The sequence below is a fragment of the Canis lupus genome, chromosome 21 (assembly GCF_011100685.1).
Source record: "Canis lupus familiaris isolate Mischka breed German Shepherd chromosome 21, alternate assembly UU_Cfam_GSD_1.0, whole genome shotgun sequence".
NCBI classification, from domain to species: domain Eukaryota; kingdom Metazoa; phylum Chordata; class Mammalia; order Carnivora; family Canidae; genus Canis; species Canis lupus.
The window spans coordinates 48,260,211-48,287,531 of record NC_049242.1 but is presented as its reverse complement, the minus strand read 5'-3'; the positions used below and the strand labels follow the sequence as shown (position 1 = coordinate 48,287,531).

General features: G+C 37.0%; 1 protein-coding gene across 5 annotated transcripts in view; it reads right to left on the bottom strand.

Annotated features, from left to right (window-relative positions):
• ANO3 (anoctamin 3) overlaps positions 1–27,321 on the bottom strand; it is a 372,891-nt gene that overhangs the window by 5,637 nt on the left and 339,933 nt on the right. For all 5 annotated transcript variants that reach the window (XM_038569274.1, XM_038569275.1, XM_038569273.1 and 2 more), the window contains 9 exons: positions 23,103–23,139; positions 18,808–18,919; positions 17,981–18,038; positions 12,320–12,417; positions 9,600–9,733; positions 8,556–8,708; positions 6,463–6,610; positions 2,269–2,349; positions 2,003–2,108 (listed from right to left, as the gene is read on the bottom strand). In XM_038569274.1, the coding sequence (XP_038425202.1) occupies positions 2,003–2,108; positions 2,269–2,349; positions 6,463–6,610; positions 8,556–8,708; positions 9,600–9,733; positions 12,320–12,417; positions 17,981–18,038; positions 18,808–18,919; positions 23,103–23,139 (927 nt within the window). The remainder of the gene's footprint in view (positions 1–2,002; positions 2,109–2,268; positions 2,350–6,462; positions 6,611–8,555; positions 8,709–9,599; positions 9,734–12,319; positions 12,418–17,980; positions 18,039–18,807; positions 18,920–23,102; positions 23,140–27,321) is intronic.

Below are 27,321 nucleotides of genomic sequence, written 5' to 3'. Positions count from 1 at the left end.
AATTATGTCACCATGTAGAGAATAAGAAAAATAGGCTTTTCCCTCTACAAAAAGTCCTGATATCTTTGAGACGTGCGATAGGTAAGACTATAAAATTATTAGTACAAAATGAATATCTTTTTGACCTTGAGATAGGAAAATTTCCTAGAGAAGCTAGACAAAAAAGCCAAAACCTTTGTAGGAAAATAACGATGGGCTTGATGACATCAAAATTAGACATTATTTGTAAATTAATAGGTTATGGATAAGAAAAAGCTATTTGGTGCATTTATAACTGGTAAATACTAATAAGTGGAACACATAAGAAAATCTTGAAATTTGGTAACAAATAAACTGGAAACTCAGCCGAAAATAGATCAAAGTTATAGAGTCACAAAAAGGAAACCAAAATGGCTTTCTAGTAATAAAAGTGATAGTCAATATCATAAGTAAGTAGATTAAACCAAAAAAATTAAAGTACAATATTACCTTACTCTTATCTAATTGCAAAATATTAGAAATTCAGACAATATGAAAATCTGGTGAAAATTGAAGGGAATTTTGGAGAGCAACCTGTCAGTATTATGTGAAATCGAGTATGCATATAAATAATTTCACACCTGAGTATAATACTCCTGAAAAACTCTTAAATATGTTTAGAAGGTAACGGGTCCAAGATTCCTAATACGATATTTATAGAGGTAGAATTATTGTAGGCCTAAGTACCCACCCTTAGGGGACTTGGCATTTAAATTCAATGAACTATCAAATATGAGTAGAAGAAATGATATGGATAGACTTCATGGATGGATCTCTCTCTAGATCTAAAAAAATTAAAGTTAGAGATTAAAATGGGTTATTACATAATACTATCAAAGCAATTTTGAAAATAGAACATTTAATACTATATTACATATATAATATAGTTATTATATATATGATATAGTTATAAATATATAATACAGTTATATACTATATAATACATGTATATTCAAATATAAACATGTGGAAAAACTTCTAAAGAAAAGAAAGTGGGTGTTTTTAGAGCGGGTGGGTAATAGAATTAGCAATGGGGAATGGAGAAGAAAAGATAAAGAGGGAATCACATGTATCCACGATGACATGTTGCTGTGAATCGAGGCATTTGACGAAGTCTGTTGCTTGAGTTCCCAAAAGAAGACGAAGAAGAAAAAAAGTGCACATTTAAAACACAATAAAAAGATTTTTCAGAATCAGTGGATTGGAAATATGCCTTAACCTCTTATGCTACCTGTTAATAAAGTAAAAAGTCACACTTCATCAGTAGACATTTTTGTAGGCTCATAGAGTCATTATGTAATAGAATTTCTTCCGGGATTAAACCTTAGATGTAAGCATTTCATTTTATGGATGATGGATGTTTCACTACAAAATTTGAAGGTATTTTCTGGAGATCAGTGGAGAGGCAGATTGCCTTAAAAAGACTTTTTTTCCAGAAGTTTTATGTATGGCTACTTCTTTTTCCCTCTCCCTAAAAAACAAATGCATTCCAAGTTTTTCCATAGAACTTGGTGGCACCTTAGAGCATACTCAATATATTCCAGGACTAAAGGCTTCACTGTATCGAGCTTAGGAAAGATTTTTCAAGCAATGTCCCTTATACAAGTTCACGTGTGGTCAACTGTAATTAAGTTGATTAGAAAAGTTTCTCTACCCTCATAATAAGTATAGATTCTCTCATCAGATGATGAAAACCACCCTTCCTTTTTTAAAATATGGGTACTCACAGGCTCCATGCTTCCAGTTCAACTGTTAACAGCTTCTTTTATCCCAGTTTTAAATACCCACTGACCTACCTTCTTACATCATTCAGCTCTTACTTCTTTGCATGTCTTAGAGTAGTTTCACTGTATTTAAACCTTTTACTGTGAGAGACACAAGCCCTTTTTTGGAAGTCAATGAGGAACTGATGTACTGAAGAGTCAACTATTGTATCAGTAGGGAAAGCGTTTACCAGTAGTGATTTTATCAGCCTGTGACTCACCTCGAACACGATAATGAAGGCCAGTCGAGCGGCAAGGATATGCCAGTACTGTAAGGTGAACTCATAGGGTTTGGAACTCCAAGGGGGACCTCTGTAGTCTCGGTACCTAAAATCCAGAAGACAAAGAATTTGAGGAATAGAGACCAAAGTGCAAAGGCCCCAAGTGTTTTTAATTTGCCCAAACTTCAAAATGACAGTTGAAATAGGCTCATTAGCATACAGAGGGAGGAGATGGGTGATGAAAGCAATAATTTGTAAGTAAGTACCTGCAATAACCAGATTTTCCCATACCAAGCTCGCTCAGGTCAAAGAAGGATAGGCTATTGTTGACATATCCCTTTAAACAACTGGGAGAAAAGAAAAGTATCATGTGATTCTGAGAGTCATAAATTGAGAGTCCAATTCTTTCATTACATATGACAGGGATTCAATAAATACTATTACTCTTCCATTCTAATTATAAATTTCTGGTCACTCAGGTCTCTATCTCCTTTCATGAATCTGCAATTTTACCTTAATTTACTCTTGTCAGCTGTTTTCCCCCTTTCTTTTGGCTTACACTTATTAAGTGTTTACTATGCACTTGGCATTGTGTTAAAAATCTAAGTATGTGTTTTATAAATATACATGCAATAACATACCACCTAGTTAATGATAATTAAGCAACCATTTGATCATACCATATGTATTTGTGATTAACGTATTCAATATATATTTATGGAGGGCCTGTAATTTGTTAGAAAAATTCCTGGATGACTGACAATGCACAAAAAAAGGTAAAAATCCCTATCCTGGTTGGTGAGGCATTAAATTGTGGTCAGAGTTAACTTTTATAATAACCTTAGAACATACATATTATCATCTCCATCATATAGATTAAAGAACTATTACAGAGACTAAATAACTTCCTTCTAAGCCTGTCATTTTCAAAGTTTTTGATCTCAGCTAAACTTTTACATTTTTAAAAAATTACTGAGGACCTCAAGGAGCTTTTAGCAGAGGGGTTTTACATATTGGTATTTCACGCATTAGAAATTAAAACAGAAATTTAGAAAATATTTATCTACTAATTCATTTAAATAATTTATCAAATCCATTACAAGTTGATATAAATAGCACAGTTTTAAAGAAAAATAGCTGTATGTTCCAAAGGATGTAGTGAGAAGAATGACCGTTTTTCACATGTTTGCAAATCCTTTGATGCCTGCCTTAACAGAAGAGAGCTAGATTCTCCTGTCTCTGCTTTAAACCTGATGCAGGATGTTATTTTGGTTGAAGAATAAGTAGAGAATCTAGACTCACATAGACAAGTACTTGAAACAAAGGATATTTTAATAGCATTTCAAGTAATTATGGATATTTTTTCATTGACATTGCACCAAATTTCTACCCGTGATTATTTCTTAAAGTTTAACTGCACTGTGAAGTCTTAAAGTATCAATACACTTTTGACATGGATTTTACATTAAAATCCACAGGTCTATCTTGTACTTTGAATTTATATTTTATCTACACATGACCTTGCAATATTAAATATGGGTCACTTGGGAAATATTTGTTTCCTGAATTATCTAGACCTTCCAAATGTTGTTAGATTTTTACTACAGACTATGAAAATAATTGTTAACATCAGCATTGACTTTTATCAGGAAAAAAAATCTGAAAGTACTGGGAACCTTTCAAGCTCAGTGGTAGATAAAGTTATCCAAAATTCTGATTTTCAATTCAAAACTTGAACTTTATTAATGGCAATAATTACTGTCAATTATTTTCCCTAAAGTGACAAGCTAGTTTTGTTCATTTCATAAGACTGATGCCTAAATATCCAAGTCTGAATAATCATAGTTTATGTGGCAATCACTGTTTCATGTTAAAAAATTGAGTAGTTTGCAAATTCAACAATCATGCAAGTTTTTTTGTCTGAGATGATCATTGTACTTTAGCCCGTAGCAGAAGTGCTTTATCACACTTCGTATTTTGTCACATAGAATACTGAGAAGCCATTTATTCAAGGGTGGAGATTTGATATAATTAAATTATTACTGCTTCATCGAGGGCATTCTGAATTTTCTCACTGGCATTTTTTAAATGGTAAGCTATACAATGGTGAAGAATACAATTATGCAAAGCCAACAGAACATTTCACCCACTGTTGCTTTTGTACCATCTGGCAAAGCAAGCAAATAATATCTTAGTATTATTATGAAAATAATCTGGAGACCTGCAGATCTCATGTTGAGAATCTGCCCAGGATAAACAGCTGTTACAACCTGGATTCTAATGTGAATCTATCTTATTCTAAACCCTGAATTCTTAAGTACAGGACTACGCTGGTTTCACTCCCTTCTCTCCTTCCCCAGAGGGATGATTTATCATTTCAACCGCTCTCTACCAATACCCTTCTCTCTATCACCATTTTGTCCTTTTGCTGCTTTGGTGTGAAAATTTCTGATCTGAATGAATCTACTTTCAGTTTAGCTTCTAAGCATATCTGGAAAAAATTAAATAATGGGATGGCCCTAGGAATGTGGCTTCAACCTCATACAAGCCCTGCAAATCTCTTCTTGAAGTTATTCTATATCTGGTCACTGAATGAACATGGAGAAGGTGTCAGGTGCCATCTACTTGAAAGCCAGGACTTGAAATGTAACAGAGGGCCCGTGATGTAATGAACACTGGGTATTACAGAAGACTGATGAGTCACTGACCTCCACCTCTGCAACCAACAATACATTATACGTTAATTAACTGATTTTAAAGACCCTTTTAAAAATATCAAAGGAAAAGGGATCCCTGGGTGGCGTAGCGGTTTGGCGCCTGCCTTTGGCCCAGGGCACGATCCTGGAGATCCGGGATCGAATCCCACGTCAGGCTCCCGGTGCATGGAGCCTGCTTCTCCCTCTGCCTGTGTCTCTGCCTCTCTCTCTCTCACTGTGTGCCTATCATGAATAAATAAAAAATAAAAAAAAAAAAATAAAAATAAAAATATCAAAAAAAAAAAAAAGTAAACAGAACACATAACCAGCCAATTTCATTTTCACCCACCACTAGGGGGAAGCAAAGACAGTAGCAAAAAATGCTTCTAAGGAAGAGGGCTGCCAAATATGCCTACATGTTATAAACCTTTAAAATCTGCTTCTAGACTTTGTTGAATTAAGAAGAAGGGACTTTTTTGATTTTTCACTAGTAATATAAAAGCAACTTATTTATATAGTCTTTCATAGTTTATAAAATGTTACTTCAGACACTGTTTCTTTATTATAGGTCCAGATTGATGATCTTGGGCATTTGATTTGAAGTTAAAGTCCCTTGACAAGGCTCCAAAATATATTTTTTATTCCTTTATTCCTTCTCTCTGAAAGACAGATGTTTCTGTTCAGAAAGGCACTTCAGTGTTCTGTGAAATACATCAGTCCATCAGTAGAACTCAGGGTGGATTTCATGTTAAACCACAGCTCAGCTTCTTGGGGCACATGCCCTACATCTAAGGAAGATGCATGCCCAACGCTACTCCTGAGGCAGGAGGGGAAGTGGCTTCGCCTATCACTACTTTATCTCCCATCACTACTTCCACACCTAAGGCTAATCTCCAGCTGAAACTCCAATTTCTGTTCCCCAAGTCCAGTGCTCTCTTGTATTCTTTCTTAATACTTGCTTTCAAGAAGGAAAGATGTGAAAAACCCATTTCTCCTCAACAGTGGTTGTAAACTGGGTGATTTTGTCCCCCAGGCAACATTTTGCAATGTCTGAAGACAATTTTAGGTTGTCACAACTTGGGGAGTAGGAAGGCTGCTATTTGTATCTACTGGAGAGGCCAAGGATACTGCTGAACATCCTACAATGCACAAAATAGCCCCCACCTTATCCTCAAAATAGAATTATCTGGCTTAAAATGTCCATAGCACAGAGGTCGAGAAATGCTGCTCTAAAGTGTGGATTCAAATTTTAATAACAACAACAAAAAAAGACAAAGATCCAGGGCAGCGTTTTCTGCACCTTAAAATTTTTTGTTATAAATTCATTTGGAAAATTCCTTTATCACATAGCTGACATTTCCCTCCTATTCTGTATCTGCTTGCAAACTAGCTTTATTCCCTGTAAACAAATTGATTAACTAGTGTAGGCCTCCGTTTTCCCATCTATATAATCAGAAGATTGAACTGCATGATTTCTAATGTCTCTTCCAGCTCTGAACCTAACTTCTAAATACATTATAATGCTTTTAATATTTGGATGCCAGTGATGCATTTCCAAGTAAAAACACAGAGAGACTCTAAAATTATTTGATTAAAAAGCACTGTCGCCCTTTTTATCTGCTTGATTTCCTCCAATAAGCACACGGTAAGTACAATGATCAAAAACACTGCCCGTAATGGTCACAGAACAAAACTTCCCAATGAGTTCCCACTTCAATCACAAAAATAAAATGTATCAGAAAAATGTGTAAATTTCAACCTTACTTTTCACCATATTCAAAACGACTTGCACAGGGGCCATATTTATATTCATAGACAAAACGTGGGATGTAATCAGATGTAATAGCAATTACAAATGCATTGGTGATCACAGCCAATATACCAATTCCTTCAAGAATGCCATACCAGATACCTAGTAGGAGAAAGAGTGGAGATAGGGGATGAAATGGAAAAAAATAATTAAAACCGAGTGGATAGTCTTTGGAAAGAATGTTTTACTTATTTGGGGGCTACAGCTCTGTCCATTATTTACTTTATTTCCCTACACATTAGACATCTACTGAATACTTTTCCCTAGACAGAAGATAGAACCCATGAAGGGAGATCTGAAAATTAAAATATCATCAGGAATTGTTTCAAGAATTATTTACATTGAAAATATAAAAATGTAAAAGTTTGATGTCAAGATATGGAAATCACTAGTTGACTTTTCCAGCCTGGCATACAGGTATAAGAAAAACCTTCTGAAATTGTATACGGTATCCACATACTATCGATTACAGTCAAAGTTGATGTTTAAAAAAATAATAATTTTTGCATTGGAAAATGCAATAAACACTAGCTAAAGCTGGAAAGGGAGTTTGAATTTTTCCTCTTTGATTTATTCTGTAGATTTTCTTTAATGTGTTTATATTATTTTAATAATGACATAATAAACATGTCTAAATTAAATAGCAATAATAATTTTAGACGTTTTAAAAAATGGGAACTCAAGTTGAATAGCATTAAATCTCTATAGATTAGAATATTTTAATCAGCTTTGTTGGCTGTGGAGCATATATATGAGTAAAATTAACTGAAAAGGCAACTTTGCAATAATAGCCAGAAAATTCTCCAAAAAAGAAGAGGGGAATTATGAATTTTTTTCACATACTTAGAATCTCTGTTTCAGAGCTATAGTTTAGTAAAACAGTATGCCAATAATAAGTAGTCTGATCAAAGGGACAAATGGGGATTCTACAAATATAACTAAGTTTACATATAGATTCATAAAATAGAGATAATTCAAACAAGTTTAAAAAAAGATGGAATATTTAATAAATTTTTTGTACCCTTTAGAAGGAGAACAAGCTGGGTCTTAATTTCAGCCCCTTTGTTAACAACAAATTCCAGTTAGATCAACAATTTAAATAAAATCCTAAAATGCCAACAGATAACCAAACAACACACACATATCTAAAATATAAAACAACTAAAACACAGTGAAAAATCGAGAGTTCTAAAGGACATTCTAAGAATGTCATAAATAATAACTGTAAGACAGATATATCAGTGTGATTATATACACACTAAAACCTTACTCATGATAGAGTAAAAGATTAAAAACCAGCATCTGAATATATATCAAAGGTTAATATTGTAAACAGAGATAAAGATTACCAAATCAGATATAATAGCCAAAGGTCATAAACAGTAAAGAAGAAATACAAATGTATTTAATCTCATAATTATAAAAAATGCAAGGAAATAAAGCAAGATATCATTTTCCCTCCTCAGATTATTGAGGACAAAACAGTATAAAAAAAAAAAAAAAAGAACCCTTATTACCTGATGGAAATATAAATTGGCACGATATTTCTGGAGAACACGTTGAGAAATTATCAAAATTTAAATGTAAAAAAAATGTAACTCCTTTGACAAAGGAGTTCCATTCTAGGAGTTTATCTTGAGGAAATGATCAAAGTACATAGGAAGATGTACATTCACCTCAGTATTGTTTATAATAGAAAAAACTGAAATGATCTAAGTGTCTTCAGTTAAGGGGATGATTTTTTAGAAATGTCATATAACATGCAATAGAAATTTGTGCAGTAATTATAAAGAATGAGACAGAACTATACTAACATGGGAAGATGGATAGGAGATGAGTTTTTGGTATAAACAAGTTCGTGAGATAGTATGTTTAGTATACACATAACTCTCAACTGAGTTGTGTCCATTTCATTATTTTGTTGACCCAAACTGCTCAGTCTTGTTCAATTTGGAAGGGACCCCAACAATAGAAACCCACATGGTGCTAAGATCAAGGCACTTCTTGGCCTTAGCAATGCCAAAACCATTTAATTCCTGAATCTTACCTATGTCAGTTGCTCGAGCTGGAAGAGGCCTCCGCCACTGGGTGACAAATTTGTATGCATCCAGCCTGATCTCAATGATATTGTTTAACAAAGCCAAAAGAGGGGCCAGAGGAAAAGCCGCAACAAAGATGGTGGTAAAACCGAATTGCAAAACTGTCCAGGGAGAGAGAGAGCATCACAACATTAATAATATAAACAATACCATTTATTGAGTGCTTTCTTTGTGCCATATTAGGTGCTTTACATAAATCACTTGTAATCCTTCCAATACCCCTACAAGGTAAATATGCTCATCATATTTTGCAGTTGAGATAACTAGAGTTCATATGCGTTCAGTAAGCTTGCTAAAGGGTGGATATAAAAAAAATGTTAAAACTTGCATTTAAACTCTGATCTTAATGGGCTGAAAGTCCATGTGCTTTCTCCAGCATGAAGAAAGAGTGAAGAAAAAAGAAGTCAAAGAGGAGGCTTTGAAGAAAAATGCTTAGCTCTACGAGGGACTCCAGACACCTAATCTCATCCTTTCTTTTTAAGGTGAGAATAGGTCAGAGAAAAAGCAAATAGCAAGACAGCACACAAAGATTTTAGAGTTGGAGTGAGAATCCTCCATTGCTTAATATAAATAATGGGGCTTCTCAAAGAAGCTAAACTCTCGCCAGGTCTGAGCAAAGGTTTATTTATTGTAAGAAATAATCATTGCTTTATTTGCACAAGATGGCATGTTTTTGGCATAGGGATGGGTTGTGCTTTATTTTGTTCCTTTCAAACATCTGCCCTAAAGCTAGGTGTTCTACTGTGGGAAAATCCTTCCCGTTGCTCAAATGTTATGGCTGACACAAGACAGATTTTGTGTCTTCCAAGGACACTGGTTTAATATCTTCCCTCGTAATGTTGAGATAAAGGTATAGATGTATTTTAGAATGCTTGGGGTTGGAAAGGAGAGAGATGGTTTTCTCTCTTGAATCAAAGCCCGTATGAAGTAAAAACAAACAAACAAAAATGTATCAAGACGGCCAAATACCTGTGTAGAAGTTTCTTCCTTACCCATTTCTAAATACTCATCCATCAGTCCATGAATATTCATGGGCTGCAGGTTCCAATCATTTTCCCACTGAGGTATGGACGCATCTTGTATTCCCCTCTTGATTTTATGTCGTGACCACCAGTTCTGGATCAACCTACATCACAGAGCAGACAAAGGCTTTTTGAGCCCTTATTTAACTATATGGTGAATAATTTATAGTGTATTAAGGAAAGAGAGATACTACTAAGCATTGCTGGGTGCTGGAGATATTTACATGGTCTCCATTTCCAAGTTCCGGATGAGAGGATAGGCCTCAGCCTTCCTAGACCTTATAAACATCTACATAATGTATCTGAGAATTAATCTCCCCATACACTTAGGTGCTTCCTATACTTATTAGAGAAATACCCATTTCTATGATTCCTCCCCTCCCTACCTCCCCAGCCTATATAAATACTTCTGTGTTGCCTGTTGTGATTGGATCTGAGCCCTTCATTGCTCATAACCTCAAATCTTCTGGGCTGTGCTCTCTGAACATGAGTAAAATCATGTCCTGCACTAAATAACTGAGCCCTAGATAAGGTTTCAAGAGATAAAGGCTCCACCCTGTGAGGTGTTAGTTGTGTGGCTTTTAGTAAGTTGATATTCACCTCTCTGGGTTTATGAACATGAATGGCTTGCGTATTAACTATTCCATTCTGCTTCTGTAGTGAGCAATAGTTTACAGGCAATGGATCTGTGTCTGAGTCCATTTAAAAGACCTAGAAAGGAATAAACAACACTATTTCCTGAGCTTAGGGGGAGTCTGTACATTATGTGACTCCGAAATATCCCATAGTGGGGACTCCTGGGCAGTTATTTCAAGAGTTAGATGAAAATTACCTCTAGAATGAAGTGAATCGCACAGTGCACCTAACTCTCAGTATTAATTAACCATGGACCTAGAACTCAGTGGGTGTTGCAAGAACCATCACAGACCAGAACTTGAGGTCATTGGTTCTTCAGTATACATCCCATGGAGGTTACCTCTGGGACCTCATGAAGATGGAAAAGGGGCTGGGTGTTGGGATTGAGGCCCGCTTAGTTCCGTTTTATTTACCACAGTCTGCATAAGGTTTAACTTTTAAAAAGAGAACTGTGTTCTGAAAGTTTCCAAATCATTGCTTTGGTCCACTCCTGCTGGACTTGGAAAAACACCAACAGGATGTCCCTTACCATGGTACATTTGGGATTTGAGAGACACAGTCCCAGCTGACCAAGGTCATGGTGAAAACGTGTTACCCAAAGTGCATGGTATGGACACAAGCACCTGGACAATGACAATAAGAATCATTCTTAATACTATAATGACCACTCTACCACCTTTCATATGCTTATGAAGCTCTTGCATTCACAGCACATCAGATCCTGTGGCGGCCACTTGCTACCTAATCTCAGTTATTTTCAAATGACTTTTCCACATCTGTTGAGCCTCACACAGTTGAGTCAGGGATAGGAAGGCATACAGACAATGGGCTGGGCTCCCCAATCCTCCATCCCTCTGCTCTCTCCACTTATAAGAGATTGGTTTTCATCCATTTTGAATATTGAGGATCAGTATGAAAATCTCTTCACAAAACGGTTCTGTCATTTATTGTTGAAGGTTTAAAGACCACTGGGCATCTCCTGTAATCTCCTCCCTTATTTTCTAAATTAAAAAACAAAAAAATCCCCCACAATGTCACAGATAGGTCAAATAAATCATAATCATCTTTAGCAAGAGGCAGAGGAGGAACGTGAACCAGGTCCCAGTCATGTCATCGTCCATGCTCTCAGACTGCCTGCAACTTAACACAACACTCTTCGGCAGATTGCAGGGTGGATATCACTTCCGCAGCCCTCAAGTCTCTACTCGGGAATGTCGCGACACCATTCGTAGGCCCGCAAGGAGGAGGAATCGCAGGATAGTCAGATGACTAAGCCTAAACTACCTGTATCATCAATTAACTAGTTCTTCTATAGTCAAGAAATTCCTCAAAATAGTGATGTTTCTAACAACCTTGGCTAGGCCTTGGCTAGCCTCAAAGCTTCCACAACACATTGTTTGAAATAAACTTGATTTCAGTGTATTTGGAGGAGTAATATATTTTATTAGATGTAGAAGTGGGCATTCAACACCCTTCCACGTCAGCCTTCCACAACCATTAAGCTCCATCCAAAGGGACAAAAGAGAATGCTACTGTTTTGTGAAATCAATCCTGTTCTAATGACTTATTTTTTCTTTCTGTGTAATAAAGAGTACAAGACCTCCCTATCTGGAATTTTATCTTTGTTTTATTGGTTTTTTTTTTCAGGGAGGGAGCCTACATGGAGGTTGTCTTTGTTAAACAGCCATGACCTCAGTCTTTCGGTGGCCAAAAGAAACCAGAAAGTCACTTTTATCCTTAAGAACCTACGTACTGTCAACAGTGCTTTAAGAAGAGCAACAAGCCTTTTAATGTGCTTGACATCTACTCCTTCCTTTAATCCTCACAAGTGTTCTTGAGGAGCAGAGAGCCACTGATCCCCTCTCAGAGCTGTGAAAACTGAGGCTCAGAAAGGCTAAACTCACACACAGTCACACATTTAGTGAGCAGCAGAGCAGGAATGGAACCCACACCTGTCTGCTTACCAGGCCCCAATTCCTAAGAATTCTTCACACTACCTGTCCTTTTTTTGTGTGTAGCTATATACAAGGCAAGTCTAAAAATAAAATGCTCACGGGTATCCCAGTTCCATGAAGTTGTTCCATATTTGCTTCAAAAACATGATGACGCCCATCTGGAGGCAGAGGTCTATCAAACAGCCACTGGGATGACACTGGAACAGAACAAGAACAATGATCTTGCTCTCAGTTGGTTACATGTCCCCACCCTCAGATCATACAGCAAATTCTAAAAGCCAGGCTGCTCTATCGCAGTGCACAAGGAAAATAAAAATAAGGAAGAAATAGCATGTATAAGGACACCAGATAGGGGTATTTTCAGTAATGAGGGTGGAATACTGATCACAATTTTAACAACAATAACAATGAATCTAACTTTTAGTGAGCACTTACTATCTGCCAAGCTCTGTACTAAGCATGATCCCATTTAAGGAGTGCTGTGGAATACTGTGTATCTATTAACAACTGGGAGATGGAAAAACATGTAAGTGTTAATAATGTGGTCTTTATAAATAATGTTTTGGACTCAGAATAATTTTCAAAGTATAGCAAATTTGCAGAGAAAGAGCAGAGAATGCCCATACATGCTTCAGCCAATTCCCTCCATCGCCCCTTTCATTACCAACGTATATTTGTCAAAGCTGAGAAACCAACATCATCTGATGTTTTCATGTGTCTAAACTGGGCTTATGTGCTTTGACGATGGGCAGAGATTACAGACGTAAAGTGCCATTTTCACTATTTCCCCTCGGAAGTTACATGGCAGCCACACAGCATCACTGGTGACATTAATCTTCATCAGCTGGTTGGTAGGGTCTTTACCAGGTATTTGTAAAGTTACTCATTTGTCCCTTTCCCTATTCTTTACTGAAGTGAGTCCTTAGGTCTAGTCCGACTTCAAGATAGGAGGCAGGTGTTAAGCTCTATATCCTGGAAGGGAAGATCTACGTATATTAGAATGTGCTTTTAAGTGATAGAAAACACGCCACAGATATGGGAGGGGGAATAAAAAGAGAGGGAAAAAAGCCATAAGAGACCCTTAAAGATAGTGAAAAAACTGAGGGTTGGTGGAGGGAGGTGGGTGGGGGATGGCTACATGGGTGATGGGCATTAGGATACTTGTTATGATGAGCACTGGGTGTTGTATGTAAGTGATGAATCACCGAATTCTTCTCCCGAAACCAGCATTGTACTGAAGGTTAACTAACTAGAATTTAAGTAAACATTTGAAGAAAAAAAATGAAAATTTTCCCTCTGGAAAAAACAAAAAAGCCACAAGATGGCTTGTCAGTATGATCCCCGTTTTGCCTTCCCTGTGCTCCTCTGCTTTTCCAGATGTCCAATAAATGTCAGAACCAGAAACCCCCACAAACAGAAATGCGATTACAATGAAAATCACAGCTGATGTGTTTTGCTTAAAAACTTTGCACTGCAGGAGATACTTGGGTAGGAGAGCGTGGGTCTGTTTCTTTAGAAATGGGTTCATGTCCTGCTCATAAGAACAACAGTCACTATAGCTTTGATCCAGTTTCTATTTCTGTCAAATTGGTACCAGTGGGACTTCAAAGGGAACAGATAATTAGGACATGAAGAGCCTGGTTTTCCGGTTCCAGCCCAGTAATTTAAAACTCCCTAAACTGAGTCAGAGAGAGGGCTTGCCGGTGGCAATTTTTATCGTGTAGAGAAGTCTCAGTTCTCCTATTAAGCACGCCCCTTCTCTCTAGCATGAATTCAGGACCCCCCTGAGCTCTGACACGTATGGATGATAGATGGGTTCCACAGAACGGCTGAGACACAGTAATTACTAAGCTACAGGGCCAGGCATAGGCCTAGATCACAGCTGTGAGATGAAACTTCATTTTTATAGAGAGACTGGAAGACGTAAAGTAACGCGTACGAGGTCATAGGATATTGACTGTCGGTAGGGAATTCCGAGCCTTGGTCTCTTGCACCCTGGTCTTCTGCTCCTGTACATAAGGCTAAAGATGAATCCTACTTACCAAATGTGTTTGTTGCCTTGAAGGGCTGGTTTACCAAAGCATATTACTATGTGGAAAGGGAAAAAGACCATTGCAGAACCATGTGATTGGCTCATTCTCCACGACCGCAGGCCAAAGTGGGGAGGCCGGATGACAGGCCATTTACAGTTTTGTTTAATTTGAGCCTTCATGATTTTGTGATTTATAGGGCGGAGAAAGGGATCCAACAGCTTCTGTGGGTCTGTCCTCCTCAAATAATAGTTCCCTTGAGCAAGATCCAGTCTTTTGATACTCTAAAATTCATTCGATAAGAGAGCTGCTACTTAGAATGAGTAAAAGGGCATGGGTGAGTGGGCAGGAGACCCAGGCTTTCATTCCCACTGCAGCCCCCCAAATCGTATGACTGTAGATGACCCATAGCTGGACGTCTTCACGTATTTTTGTCATTGGCTCTTCCTGAGAACCTCATAAGATGGGTGTTGGCATTTCCATTTTGTAAATGATGCGAAGGGGCAGATGGGACTACTAGATTCTGATACCCATGCTCCTTTCACATGAAGTATGTCTACTCTAAATCCAATTTACACGTGCGAGTCAGCAATCATTCTGCAAGCTCTTATCAATTTCCTTGATGTTCCTGATTTTGCCTGTGTGCTATTATCCCAGCGGTGACCGGAAAGCACAGTGTTCAAAGTGTGGACTCTGATGCTAGGTTGGTTGAATCAAACTGATGACTGCATCAGCTTATAAGTGTGTTTCTATAATTGTAGGCAAATTATATAACCTGTCGAAACTTCTGTTTCCTCAAGATGAGTGTAATAGCAGAATTTTTGCATTGATCTATGTAGAGCAGGTAAGAACAATTGCTGGAATGTGCTGGCATATAGTAAGCTCTCATTAAATATTAATCATCGTTACTATTTTTACATAGATTTACATAAAATATTTATGTGAGATATTATACAGTACAGTATGAGGAAAGGTCAGTGTAGTCAGTTCATCAATGTTTTTTTGTTTTTTTGTTTTTTTTAGTTCATCAATGTTTTAGCATGTCAGTACCTTTTGCTTTCTTTATAATGGCTACTATTATTTGTGCCAGGTATTTTACGTGCACGATCCAGTTTTATCCACCTATCACCAATCCTACCGAGATAGCTACTCTTATCACAACTGACAAAAGAAAAAACTGAAACTAAGGTACTAAAAGCGTGCCTTTGGGTGGGGCATAATTAGAGTGTAGACTGTAAGACTCCAAAGACACAATACTTGTTACGTAGCGTGGTTATGTTCTTTTCTTCGGGACTATTAGCACCACCAGGAAAAGAAAGGGACTTCATCTGTATACCCCATATTATCCAACAGAGGCCTGGAATGGAGTGTCAGTAAATGCTTATTGTAGGATTGAAGTCAGAGGGTCAATTCTTACCTTCTGTTATGTGTACACTTCTAGAATTTCTAAGGTCCATCACAAAACCACATTTTTTATTTCACTAATTCTTTTCCAAAAAAAAAAAAGATAATCTTTTGTTGGATAATACGCCCTTTATGTATGCCACACATACTGTGGAAAGTGTGTAGGATCGTTCTGAACCATTTATCCTGACACCAGTATTAGACTTATTTCCCTAGGATAACAGCATCAGAATTATTTCCCTGGGACTCCCAAAGAAGAAACATGACTTCTAATGATTTTACACTTCAGAGTAAAAATATCCAATTAAAATTACTGGCGACAGCAATTTCTAACATGGCATCAGTATGCAGATCTATCTGCCTGTGCCACCTTGTTCTCCACACTCTCCTTGCTAATCCCAGTTGCATACTCCCGATAAAGAGTGCAATCTGGGTGCAATCTGGGTGCAATCTGGGTAGACAAAAGCTTTTTAGCAGATATAGTCTAGGCCATGAGTGAAAACTGCAAGTTTGATTTGGGGACTTCCTGGAGGTCTGAAATTATGGAAGCTCTTCATCTGTTTTTACCTAAGAGGATAACACCCAGGTGGCTGTGGAGATAGAGCATTGATAACTATCAGCTACAGTTTATAGAGTGCCTGCCAAAGTCCAGAGGTGGTGCTAATTGTGTTATGCAAATTATCTCTTATCCATAAACAACTTTGCAACCTAGTATTACTGCTGCTAAACTTAGAGACAAGGAGACAGATATTCAGAGGGATTAAATTAAGGGCAAAGAATTAATAAGTAGCGAGGTTAGCAGGTGAGCCCAGTTTTCTGTGATGTAAAGCATGTTGTATTTAGGAAGTTTGGGGGCTTTCTCCATGTATTCCAATCAACTAGAAGGCTCTAGGGAGACAACATCAATGAGGACACCCTGAGTTTGGGGGGAACTTTTTAGAGACTGGAAATATTTGTTTTCTCAGTGAATCTTTTCTTAGCCTCTCTCTAAATTATGACCTTCTATTAATATTACCATATACTAAATTGGATTTTACATTAGAATAATTAAAACAATTTTGAACTACAGAAGCAATAAGCAATCTGACCAATGAGAATGGACAGGGTGCAGACATAGACATGATTTCAAGATGCAGAAGATGATAAATCTTGAAATCTTATTTTGCTGATAAAAAATACATTATTAATTAAATATGTGATGCCAACTGAAGGGGGGGAGAATCTTGATTACCTTTTACTCAAAAATAAGCTTCTAATGCACCAAAGATATAAGTGAAAAGTTCACACTTCACAAGTGTGAGCTTTTTAAAAAAATTCTAAAATGAAAAAAATACATTTTTGGGCATGATATAAATGCCTGAAATCATTAATAGCAGTGATATTTTACTTGAAAAATCCTATAGGGTTTAAAAAAATGTATCCAAACAAAATTAAGACATCCAAGAAGATGGGAAACTTACCTGCAGCAAATTTGAAAGATTAGAGCCTAACGTTAATATAAGGTTTATAAATTTTTAGGACAGAGAAAAATAGTCTAGTAGAAATGAGCAAGAATAGAACACACACACGGAAATATAAAATATTTAACAAACATATGAAGAATATGCTCCATCTCACTCATAATTCAAGGAGCTGAAATCAAAAGGAGATCTCCTTCAGATGTTATATTGGTAAAAAAATGTTTCTGTTGGCAGAAGTCTGAGGAAGCAGGCTCACAGACTACAGGTAGGGGCTGGCATTTTGGGGGATAATTTGTCAGTCTCAGTGACAATACACAATATGCTCAACCCTGTGATCTAGCAATACTAGACCTTTTGTTTCCATGACATACATATTATAAATCCATAAATTAAAAAAAAAACAATTATGAGACTTGGAAGATACAGATCTATTTGTCTACAGATTGGTGTTTCAAATATGATTTCTTTTGGATGAAGTTTCCCTGTTTAAAATGAAATCTGACATATTCAAAAGTTCAAAACCCCACGATATTGATTATAATAATTCCCCCAAAGTGAAAAATCCCTGGAGCTAAATTTCTGAGCTTTGTGAATGGAGCAAATGGATTTGGCAGAAAATTAAAGAGCTAAGGTCAGGATCTGGGGGTTTACCCTTTTAATTCACACTTTTTTTTTTTTTTTGAAAGACATAGTTCCTTTATTTCTGAACCCATAGGAACTCTCTACCAAAAATGCCTGAGATTCCACGTACCCACCTTCTCTCTCTCTTTCTCTCTCTCTCTCTCTCTCCTCCCACCTGCTTCCCTCCTACATCATTGGCCCCGGTCCACACCCAGTCCCACATCCACCCTTACAAGGTTACTTACTTCCTCCAGTCTCCACCGGTTAAAAAGTTTATTGTAATTTCCCGGGTGGCCTACAAATCTGTAAAAAGCCATTTTAATTCATTAGCATTTATGTGGGGTTGGCCAAAGAACATTTACTAATGTATCACAGCAAGTGCATGTGTAGGTAGATATAAATGTTCGCTGGGGCATCCTGTCCCCAAACTGCAGACCTAGGCCACGCTGACACATCAAAGTACCTGACTTAAGGAGGAAAAAGTGGTGTGTGAATTCAATGCTGGGGGAGAGAAAGTACAGACAAACTAACCAAAGGAAAAATTTCCACTTTCACCTGTAGGTCTTTAATGTGTTGCTGACCTAGCTAATGAATATTAATGTAATGTGCCCGATTGTTTAGTTTAAAATGGTTTTAGCTTTAGTATGTTTCCATGGCACTGCTGGAGTGTTAAGCATAGTTTAATATGCTTCTTTTTCATACTGTGCAGCAAAGACAGCAAAAAATGTTAACATGATAAGTAGGAGAAATTTCCACACTAAGGAGCTATAACCTGAGGATATACAAAAATCACTTTCTTATTTAACACACCATTACTGAGGATTGGATGATCATAATCCAACCCAAACATAGTACATAGGTTTTATTTATTTTTTTATGCCAACTTTAATTGGTAGTTGCAGCTGGAAGCACTGTACTGAGAAGTCTTTTGATGGAAAATGCATGTGAAGACTGACTAGCACTTTTCCAAGGCAGGGGACAAGAATTCGCCATCTCTGTTAACAAATCGGCAATGGAACCCTTGGCAGTCTTTCTTTACTCTGAAAAGATAATGTACATAAAGTTGACTTACCTTCCCAAAAAGAAAGCAATATAGAAGATAGAACTATTTAAATTAACAAACTGGAAGAGAAACATCTTCAAAGCAAAGCTGTTTTCCCACTCAGATTCTGTTCGAGGATATTCTAAAAGAAAAACGGGATGAGTTCACATAGAGGAGGTGAACAAAAAGAAATATGGACAAATACTAGTTCTACGAGGTAGTCTGTGTGTCTGAATTCTAGGATGCCTGTTATTAATAATATATAAAGATTTTTGGGATTCTGCTTGCCATTGTCATTTGGAAGTCACCATATACTTGGATGGTTGGCTCAGTCCTTCACTCAAACTGTCTATGCTTTAAGAGGGACATACATTGTTCACAGAGTTGAGGAGTGGGATATTCTGTGCAGACTGAAGTAGAATGGAAAAAAGAATAAAGGCCAAACTTAGTCATAGGAGCTAAGCTCCTGTCTCGATTCTATAGCTAATTTTCTGGTAATGCCAGGTAGATTTCTTTACATTTTTTTGCAACCAGTTTTAACATTTATGGAACAAGGAGTTCAGACAAGATGATTTCAAGAACCTGTCTACTCTCACATCCTATATTTCTATGACTCTTTAAACAAAACGAAATGATGCAAGAGACTGAATTAAGATGGCCATGTGGACTGCAACCTCTGCTTCCACCCAGGACCCAAATAATGGTAGAGGATCTGTATGCACAGTTGATACATACTTTCATGCCATTACGAATTCTAGAAAGATAGAAAACAGATGGGATCTGATTTTGAGGAAAAGATGGGCCAGACTGTGTGCATGATCCAGTCACAGATTAGGAATAGGTCCTGGGGATTTCAAGCCCGACTAGAATAGGTGCCAGAAATCACAGGGGTCTGCGGGGCATCCCCAACGCTGCTAGTGGGTGGGCACTGGTGACAGCAGCCAGGAGAGCCCACATTTCCCCAAGGTTTTGGTAGGTTTTGTTTTCACGATTGTTTCATTCTAAACACTGTGTAAATTTAGCACAAAACTTTTTTTTGGAAATGAGAATATGGATTTTTAAAAAATCGTGTCCTTTTTTTGGGGGGGGGAGGGGAATCTCCATTTCTAATTTTCCTGCATCATGATCCAAAAACGTTCCTTTGTGATTTCTGCTTTGGAGCAACAAAGTTGCAGTTTCATTTGTGGTCAAATTACTTGGATATATTTTGTCTATGTATTAAGTGTTTTGAAAGAATACATATATTTTTTGTTGAGCATACAGTTTATATATATTTAAAGAAAAGCTTGTTAGTTATGATATTCAAGTATTTTATATCCTGGCTTATATTTGAGTGTAGATTTGCCAACTTTTTTTTTTTTCTATCATGTTTGCTTTCTATATTTTGAAGGTTTATAAAAAGATGTATAGAAATCATGACTATTATACTGACCTGACAGACTGTTTATCAGAATGACTTATCTTTCTTTCTCACTCAAAGATATATTAAATTCTGGTTTGCCTAATATTAACATGGCAACATCTGATTTTATTACTATTATCTTGAAATAACTATTTTATTTTGTTCCTGAATTGACCTCTGACACAGTTGAAACTCTTTTCATCAGTTGGCTTAATTTGTTTCTTGGAATCCATGCGCAATTTTTATAGATAATTCATATTATAGATAGTTCATTATTATAAATGATTTGTTATTTGGACCATAAAACCAAGCTGAAAAGAAAACACATCACTTTGGATCAAATATTATATATTTCTTCTCATATAAAAAATGTGATAGAACTGAAACTTTGTTTTTTTATGACTTTTGAAAGTAAAATATGCGGTTAAAAATAAATCAAGAAACATAAAGTTTAAAAGATCTTTTAAATAAAAAATGTGTGACCTTTTCCAGGAGGAAAAACTTAATTTCTAATTTGAAGCACAAATTTGCACAGTCTAAAATTACACAGAATACAATGCCATATATATTTATATGTACCTATATTCAAATATTTAAAATATGTATTTATATCTATATACACATTATTTTAAACAATATATTAAAAATTAAGAAATAAACAATATATTAATATTTTTGTAAATTTAAATTAATACAGTCCATTCATTATTAATTTAATAGTTACGAATCCATAGGCATTCTCTCATGAGTTATAGATGGAAAAATCATATATCAAGTGCAAACTTTGGTTCTCCTGGTACTTAACACAAATAACTGTTCTATTTCCTACTATTATGATCCTCCAAATCACTCCCTTAGGTTGCTTTCATCCTTGGTATAAAATACTTTAAAAGCAAACAAATATAAAGAATCAGAGCTAGAAGAAAGCTTTCAGACAATCTAGTTCAAGTGAATAATTATCCTGCTGAAGAAACTGTAGCTCAGAGGATTTAAGAACAATGCAACAGATCATTCCCATTTATTGAACAGTTGTCACATGTTGGGCAGCCAACCTACAACAGTGAAATAGGAACTGTTATTCTCATTTTACCAATAACAAAATCTGAGACTCAAAAAGACAAAAAACAGAGGAAGAACCAAAGGAAGAGAAGGAAATAGTGGTGGGGGAATGGGGGACGGAGGAAAAGGAAGAATGAAAAAAGAAAAGTTGCTCATAGTCATGTAATTTCCAAGTGATATGACCACTTATTTCCAGAGCATGACCTAGGAGCTTGTTCTTGCCTCTACACGATGTTCCTTTTGTTATTACTTGTAAATACATGATAGGGGGAGCAAGAGTCTAGTGATACAGTTATTCCACCATAAGCAAGTGGACGCTGCCACATTTGGGTTTAAATTCTACATATTTAACTTAATTATCTTCATTTTCTAATTCATAATATAGGGATCCTACTGTCATAGAATTGTGATGTCAGTAGAACAAAATAATGAATGCAGGGTGTCTAGCACAGTGCCTGGCATCTGATGAGTTTTCCAACAATAAAAGATCACTGCTCAAATAGCTCTGCTTGTCTTCCGAATGGAGAGACGAAAAAATCAAGTTTGATGATAGAAAAAAGACATTTTCAGACACATAAGGTCTCAAGAAATTTACTTTTCAGGCAAAAAGAAAAAAAAAAAAAGGAATTAAGCCAAGACAAAAGAAGACAGAAGGGTCCAAAGAGTGGTATCCAACTGATACCACTCAGCACGTGGGAGAGAGGAAGCATAGATGCTGCTGACCACAGGGAGGGTAGGCTCTTGAGAGTGGAGTGAACATGGGTTCAGGACGGGTAACTCTAAGAAAACAAAATAAGTAGGAAACCTGATGGCTTTACATATTTAGAGACCATTCAGAATTGAGATGGAAAGTTTGGGATAAATTAAGAAACTATGCTGAAAATTAAAGAAAAAAGTGCTATTATTCATTTCATGAAAATATAAAGATTTCATAAGAAAGGAAACAATCATAGACACATCGTGCCTTACATATAAAAGTAGTTATATAGAAAGAATGATGTAAATGCTAATTATTAATTTGGCTAAAATTTCAAATCTGTTGAACAGAACTACTTGGAAGGGGGAGAGACAGTGTGTGTATATCAAGTGATGAATGGGAAACCATGCAGGGAAAGAACACTACAGGGAATGTTTTAAACCTAAGGCAATAGCTTCCCAAACCTGGAAAGTCCAAGAATGTCAGAGAAATATGTTATTTAGAAACAGGGTAGGAAATAAGAAAAGAAATTGCTAAAATTAAAAAAAAAAAGTAATCTCTCAGGAAAGTGGAAAATAAGAATGGGTAATGTGGCAAGTACTGGTTTTAATTATAAATTTCTTTTTTTTAATATTTTACTTTCTTATTTAAGAGAGAGAGAGAGCACACACACAAGTGGGAGGGGCAGAGAGAAAGGGAGAGAATTTCAAGCAGACTCCACACTGAGCATGGAGCCTGACTCGGGGCTTGATCCTAAGACCTTGAGGTATGACCTGAGCTGAAACCAAGAGTGGGAGGCTTAACTGACTGTGTCCTTAATTATACTCTTTTGCCTTTTAAGTTGTGTACATGTAGTATAATATTTCAACAAAAATAAATAGTGGGGGAAAAACCCAAAGAACTGAAAAGGTAGGGAAAGAAAATCCCTCCCATGTAGGGAGAGGTAGGTTTGCTAGTAAGTCGTAGGAAGGAGATTTTGTAGCAACACACTGCCTCTCTATAGGTGTGCAATATGCTCCAACTTCCCATGCATGTCTTTCCTTTTGATTGACAATTCACAAAACTGAAGTTGACATTCGAAATGCTAAAGTACACCAAGCAGCCTCCGACTGATACGCCCACATGTTATTCTTTTCCTAAGGAGTGAAGTTAAAACAAAGGACTTACCGAGGTTGGTGAGAAGGTAAGCAATTTTTTCATAAGCCTATAATGAGAGAGCAAATAGTGAATGTTATTCTTGTCTTCTAGAAAAGGCTATTTACACTACTCAAGGAAACATCTAGAGTGTATTCCACAAAACGGCTACATTTTTAATCAAGTGGAACATGTTTTAAAACCTACTGCGTGGTGCTTTGCAAATATACACACACTAAATGCGTGTGATGTAAACCTGCTATGATTACGTGTCTGTATATACGCAGACACACTTGATTTCGGTAACAGGAAGCCTTTTGGGGAGAGTTATCTTTATTTCCACTTTACAAACCAAGGAAATGGGACTTTAAGAAACTTAAAACCTTTTGTAACCAAAGTCATTCAACTGGTCAATGGCTGACGTGGGATTGAGTCACTCAATTATACGTACTTTTTACCATACTGGAAGGCTGAGTGGGAGGTTGAATTCTTTACTATTGACAAGGAATTTTCCAAACTAACACAAACATAGGGTGCTAGTCCGCATTCCTAAAGAACAACTTTGGTTTGGTGGTTATTTAAAACCAGACCGTAAGTCAAACCTGTTGAATCCATAAGTAAGTCACATGCATGTTATTTTTACGATAACATTCTCCACCTTCCCCCCTGCCCCTACTACTCAGCCTACCACTCGTGCAGACTTAAGGAAAGGAGACATATTGCACAAAATTCCAAGTTAACCTAGTTGGGAAAACACATTTGCTACAGACAGAAGGGTAGTATGTTTTTGTGCGTATATGTTCCGTGTACACGTAAATATAACTAATCCCCTAATTCAACAAATTATTCTTTCTATTAGAAATTCCAGTACTCTACCTGTTGGCACGCAAAATTGAAAGGTAGGTATCTGGACATTCTAAAAATTGTTCACCTTCCCTAACGGTTCTTTCCATACAACTATTGTGATTATTCATCTGAGCCATGATTTAAACCTACCCTTTCCTCCGGAGAGTTATCTTGAGACAAAGAGATTATTTGAGTATGAATAATATCATTCCACCTCTCGTGCAGTTTTGTTGTTGCTCTTGTTTTTATTTTTAACTATACATACAAACTGCCACTTTCAGACTGCAGAACAAAGATTGCCTTGGATTCATGAGCACTGGAATTGTCTTGGCTGTGACACATTCTTTGCCATGCCCTATTTTATTTTTGTTTTTAATTTTTTTTTGCCATGCCCTATTTATTACATAACATGATTGCAGAAGGGGCTCCAAGGAGTATAATAGGATAGATGAACAAGTAGTTCTGCACTTCCAGCACCAAACTGAGTGCCCTCATGGAGAATGAAAGAAGGTTTTACTTAAATAACTGCTATTCCAAGTATTTGGCAGATAGCAAGTGGTGCATTATATATACACTATTATTTAATTTAGTCCTTACGACAATTTTATCACATAGGTATAATTATCCCCATTTTACAGAACAGGAAACCACTGTTTCAAACTTCGGGTACCTTGCCTAAGGCGACACTATTAAACTAATAGCAAAGTCAGGATTCCTGATGTTGGGTCTCTTGTACCATTTATCCTATGCCTTGTCACAGAAACCATTTCAGATTTTTGTCTTAATACTTAGCACACAGAACCTGTCTGCAAGCCTGAGATGGGAATATCTACAGCTGATGCCACCAGTGGATTGTAATATCCTTTGAAAGAGTGTTATAAATCACACCAAAAATGCTGTATCACCCCTGGAAATATTGCGCTTGGAAAGCTTTCTGGGGCACCCAAGAAGCTGCATCATCTAAGGCCCAGAAGTTAGCTAACTGGCACCACCATGATGATGAACTACAAACTCAACCCATGCACACTGACTTGTTAACTTCAAAACCACAAAGTGCAGCAAGAAACCATGATTTAGATATATCCACTATATGGTGTATGACAGCAATCATGGGCTGTGTGTGTGTAGGGAGGAAAATTGATATGTATTTGGGGGAGGAGAGAATGAGAGGGGGGCTCAGGGACCCTTGGGGTCACTACACTGTGTATGTACATTATATATATAGATCTCATGTTAGAGAACCTATGCTTTTAAACATCACTCACTCCTGCATTCAGGAAGCTGAAATTCTCTTAGTCATAGATTTTAATTACATAAAAATATTTGGAATTTCTAATGAGCCAATGTGAACAGACAGACACAGCCTCTACTTTAACGAACCTTAAATTCCAGTGGTTAGAGACAAGTGAGTTGTGTACTTGGTCAGAAAAGGGAAAATACAGCGGGCTGTGTGCACAGAGAAGCGCGGTGGGCACAGAGTATTATTTTATAGTATAGTCAGATGAGCCTCCTGAGAGGGTAGCATTTGAGCCTAGAGCTCATGCACGAAGCGACAGAGGGAGCCAAGAAGAGATGTGAGCTAAGTACCTTGGAGATGCAGAAACAGTAAGTGCAAAAGCCCTGTGGCGGGATGTGCTCGATGCATTTCATGAAAAATAAGGCAAGTGGAGGATCAGGAGGGGTGGCAGTAAAGAAGCAAGGTTGTAAGAGATGAGAGAGAGAGACCTCAGAGGAAAACAGGTTTTCAGGGCCTGGTAATCCATGGGAAGGTCTTTAGAATTCATTCTGAGCTGAGAAGTCATCATCTTCCCACTGATGCTTTGTTTGGGGTGTTACACAGAAATCCTTTGGGGGAAAATTTAGAATGGAAAAAAGCAGGGAAAGGGCAACCTTTCCTTCCAACCCTTTCCAACCCTTTCCTTCCAACCAGGGGAAGGGGTACGCTTGATTTAGTGCTCTTCATCTCTGCATCAGAGCCTTACAGCCTAACTTGTGCTGTAAAAATGAGCTCAAAACAGAGTTTTTCAGAATCAAAGATAGACTGATCTTTCCCAATAATCTACCTTTCTGAGTTTCTAGAAAGCATGGATATAGACATGAACAAACTAAACAAATATATTATTTTTGAAAGGGAGAGAGAGCACGAGAGGGAGGGGCAGAGGGAGAAGGAGAGAATCTCAAGCAGACACCCCACTGAGTGCAGAGCCTGACTGGGGGCTGGATCCCATGACCCTGAGATCACGACCAGAGCCCAAATCAGGAGTCAGACGCTTAACTGACTGAGCCACCCAGGCGCCCCAGCAAGGTCCTCCTAAGAGCAGCGTGCAAGGGAGATGAGAAGAGTTGAGAAAGATAGGAAGACTAACCGGTGAGAAGGCTACTGCAACAGTTCAAGCTAGAAATGCCAAGTAGCTGAAGTAAGGAAGTAGAAGTGAGAATGGGGAAGAGGGAATGGGTCAGAGAGACGTCATAGGAGCAAAATTCACAACAGGCACTTGTGATGAAAGAAACAAAAGAAATGCATGGATGACTTAAAATTCATGGCTGTGTACCTTAAATATTTAAAGTTCCTGATTTAAAAACTCATTTGACTGGTTGAAACTATTTTGCCATGCTATATTTCATGACTTCATGCATATGGATGACGGCTGAAAAGCATATTAGATTAGCAGAATATTTTGATTGAGGCCAAACCGTCATCTGGAGAATATGGTAGCACAGAAATCCCAAAGTCTAGCTATTAAGAAACAAAAAACACATTTTTATGTGTTGCTATTTAGTGTTGGTCTGAAAATAGCAAGAGGTAGCATTTGGTATCCTACGTCAATCTTTTTGGTGGTATAATTTTTTTTAAAGAGTTGGCATTTTGATATTAATGGTTTTAATTTATGTTTATTTGATTAAGATCTTAAATTAATCCTGTGGGTTCAGATAACTCAGAAGGGCTGTTTAATGATCTGTGAAGTGCCTCAACATCCTGAGTAGGAAGAGATACATAAATTCAGAAGGACATTTAGGTTTTACACTGATTAAATCTGAGGAATATAACATTCTTTCCACAGTTGTTGAGTTGGTTGGGTAGTTTATCTCCTTTACGCTAAAAGCCATTTAAAAATATTTTCCTAAATTAGTTGCAAGGGCAAAGTAGAAGTTTTGTGGCTGAATCTACTTCCAACAATATCTAAATGTTTCTGTCAAAATTCCCAACGAGTAGAAATAAATATTTAGAAAAAAGAAAATCAGTCATGTCTTCTTTCAGGAAGCACGGATGAGTTACAGCGCTAGGAAGTTACATAGGCTCTTATGGGATTGTGAGGACCTCAAAATATATTTTTTAAGATTTTATTAAATAAATAAATTCGTGAGACAGGCAGAAAGAAGCAGAGACACAGGCGGAGGGAGAAGC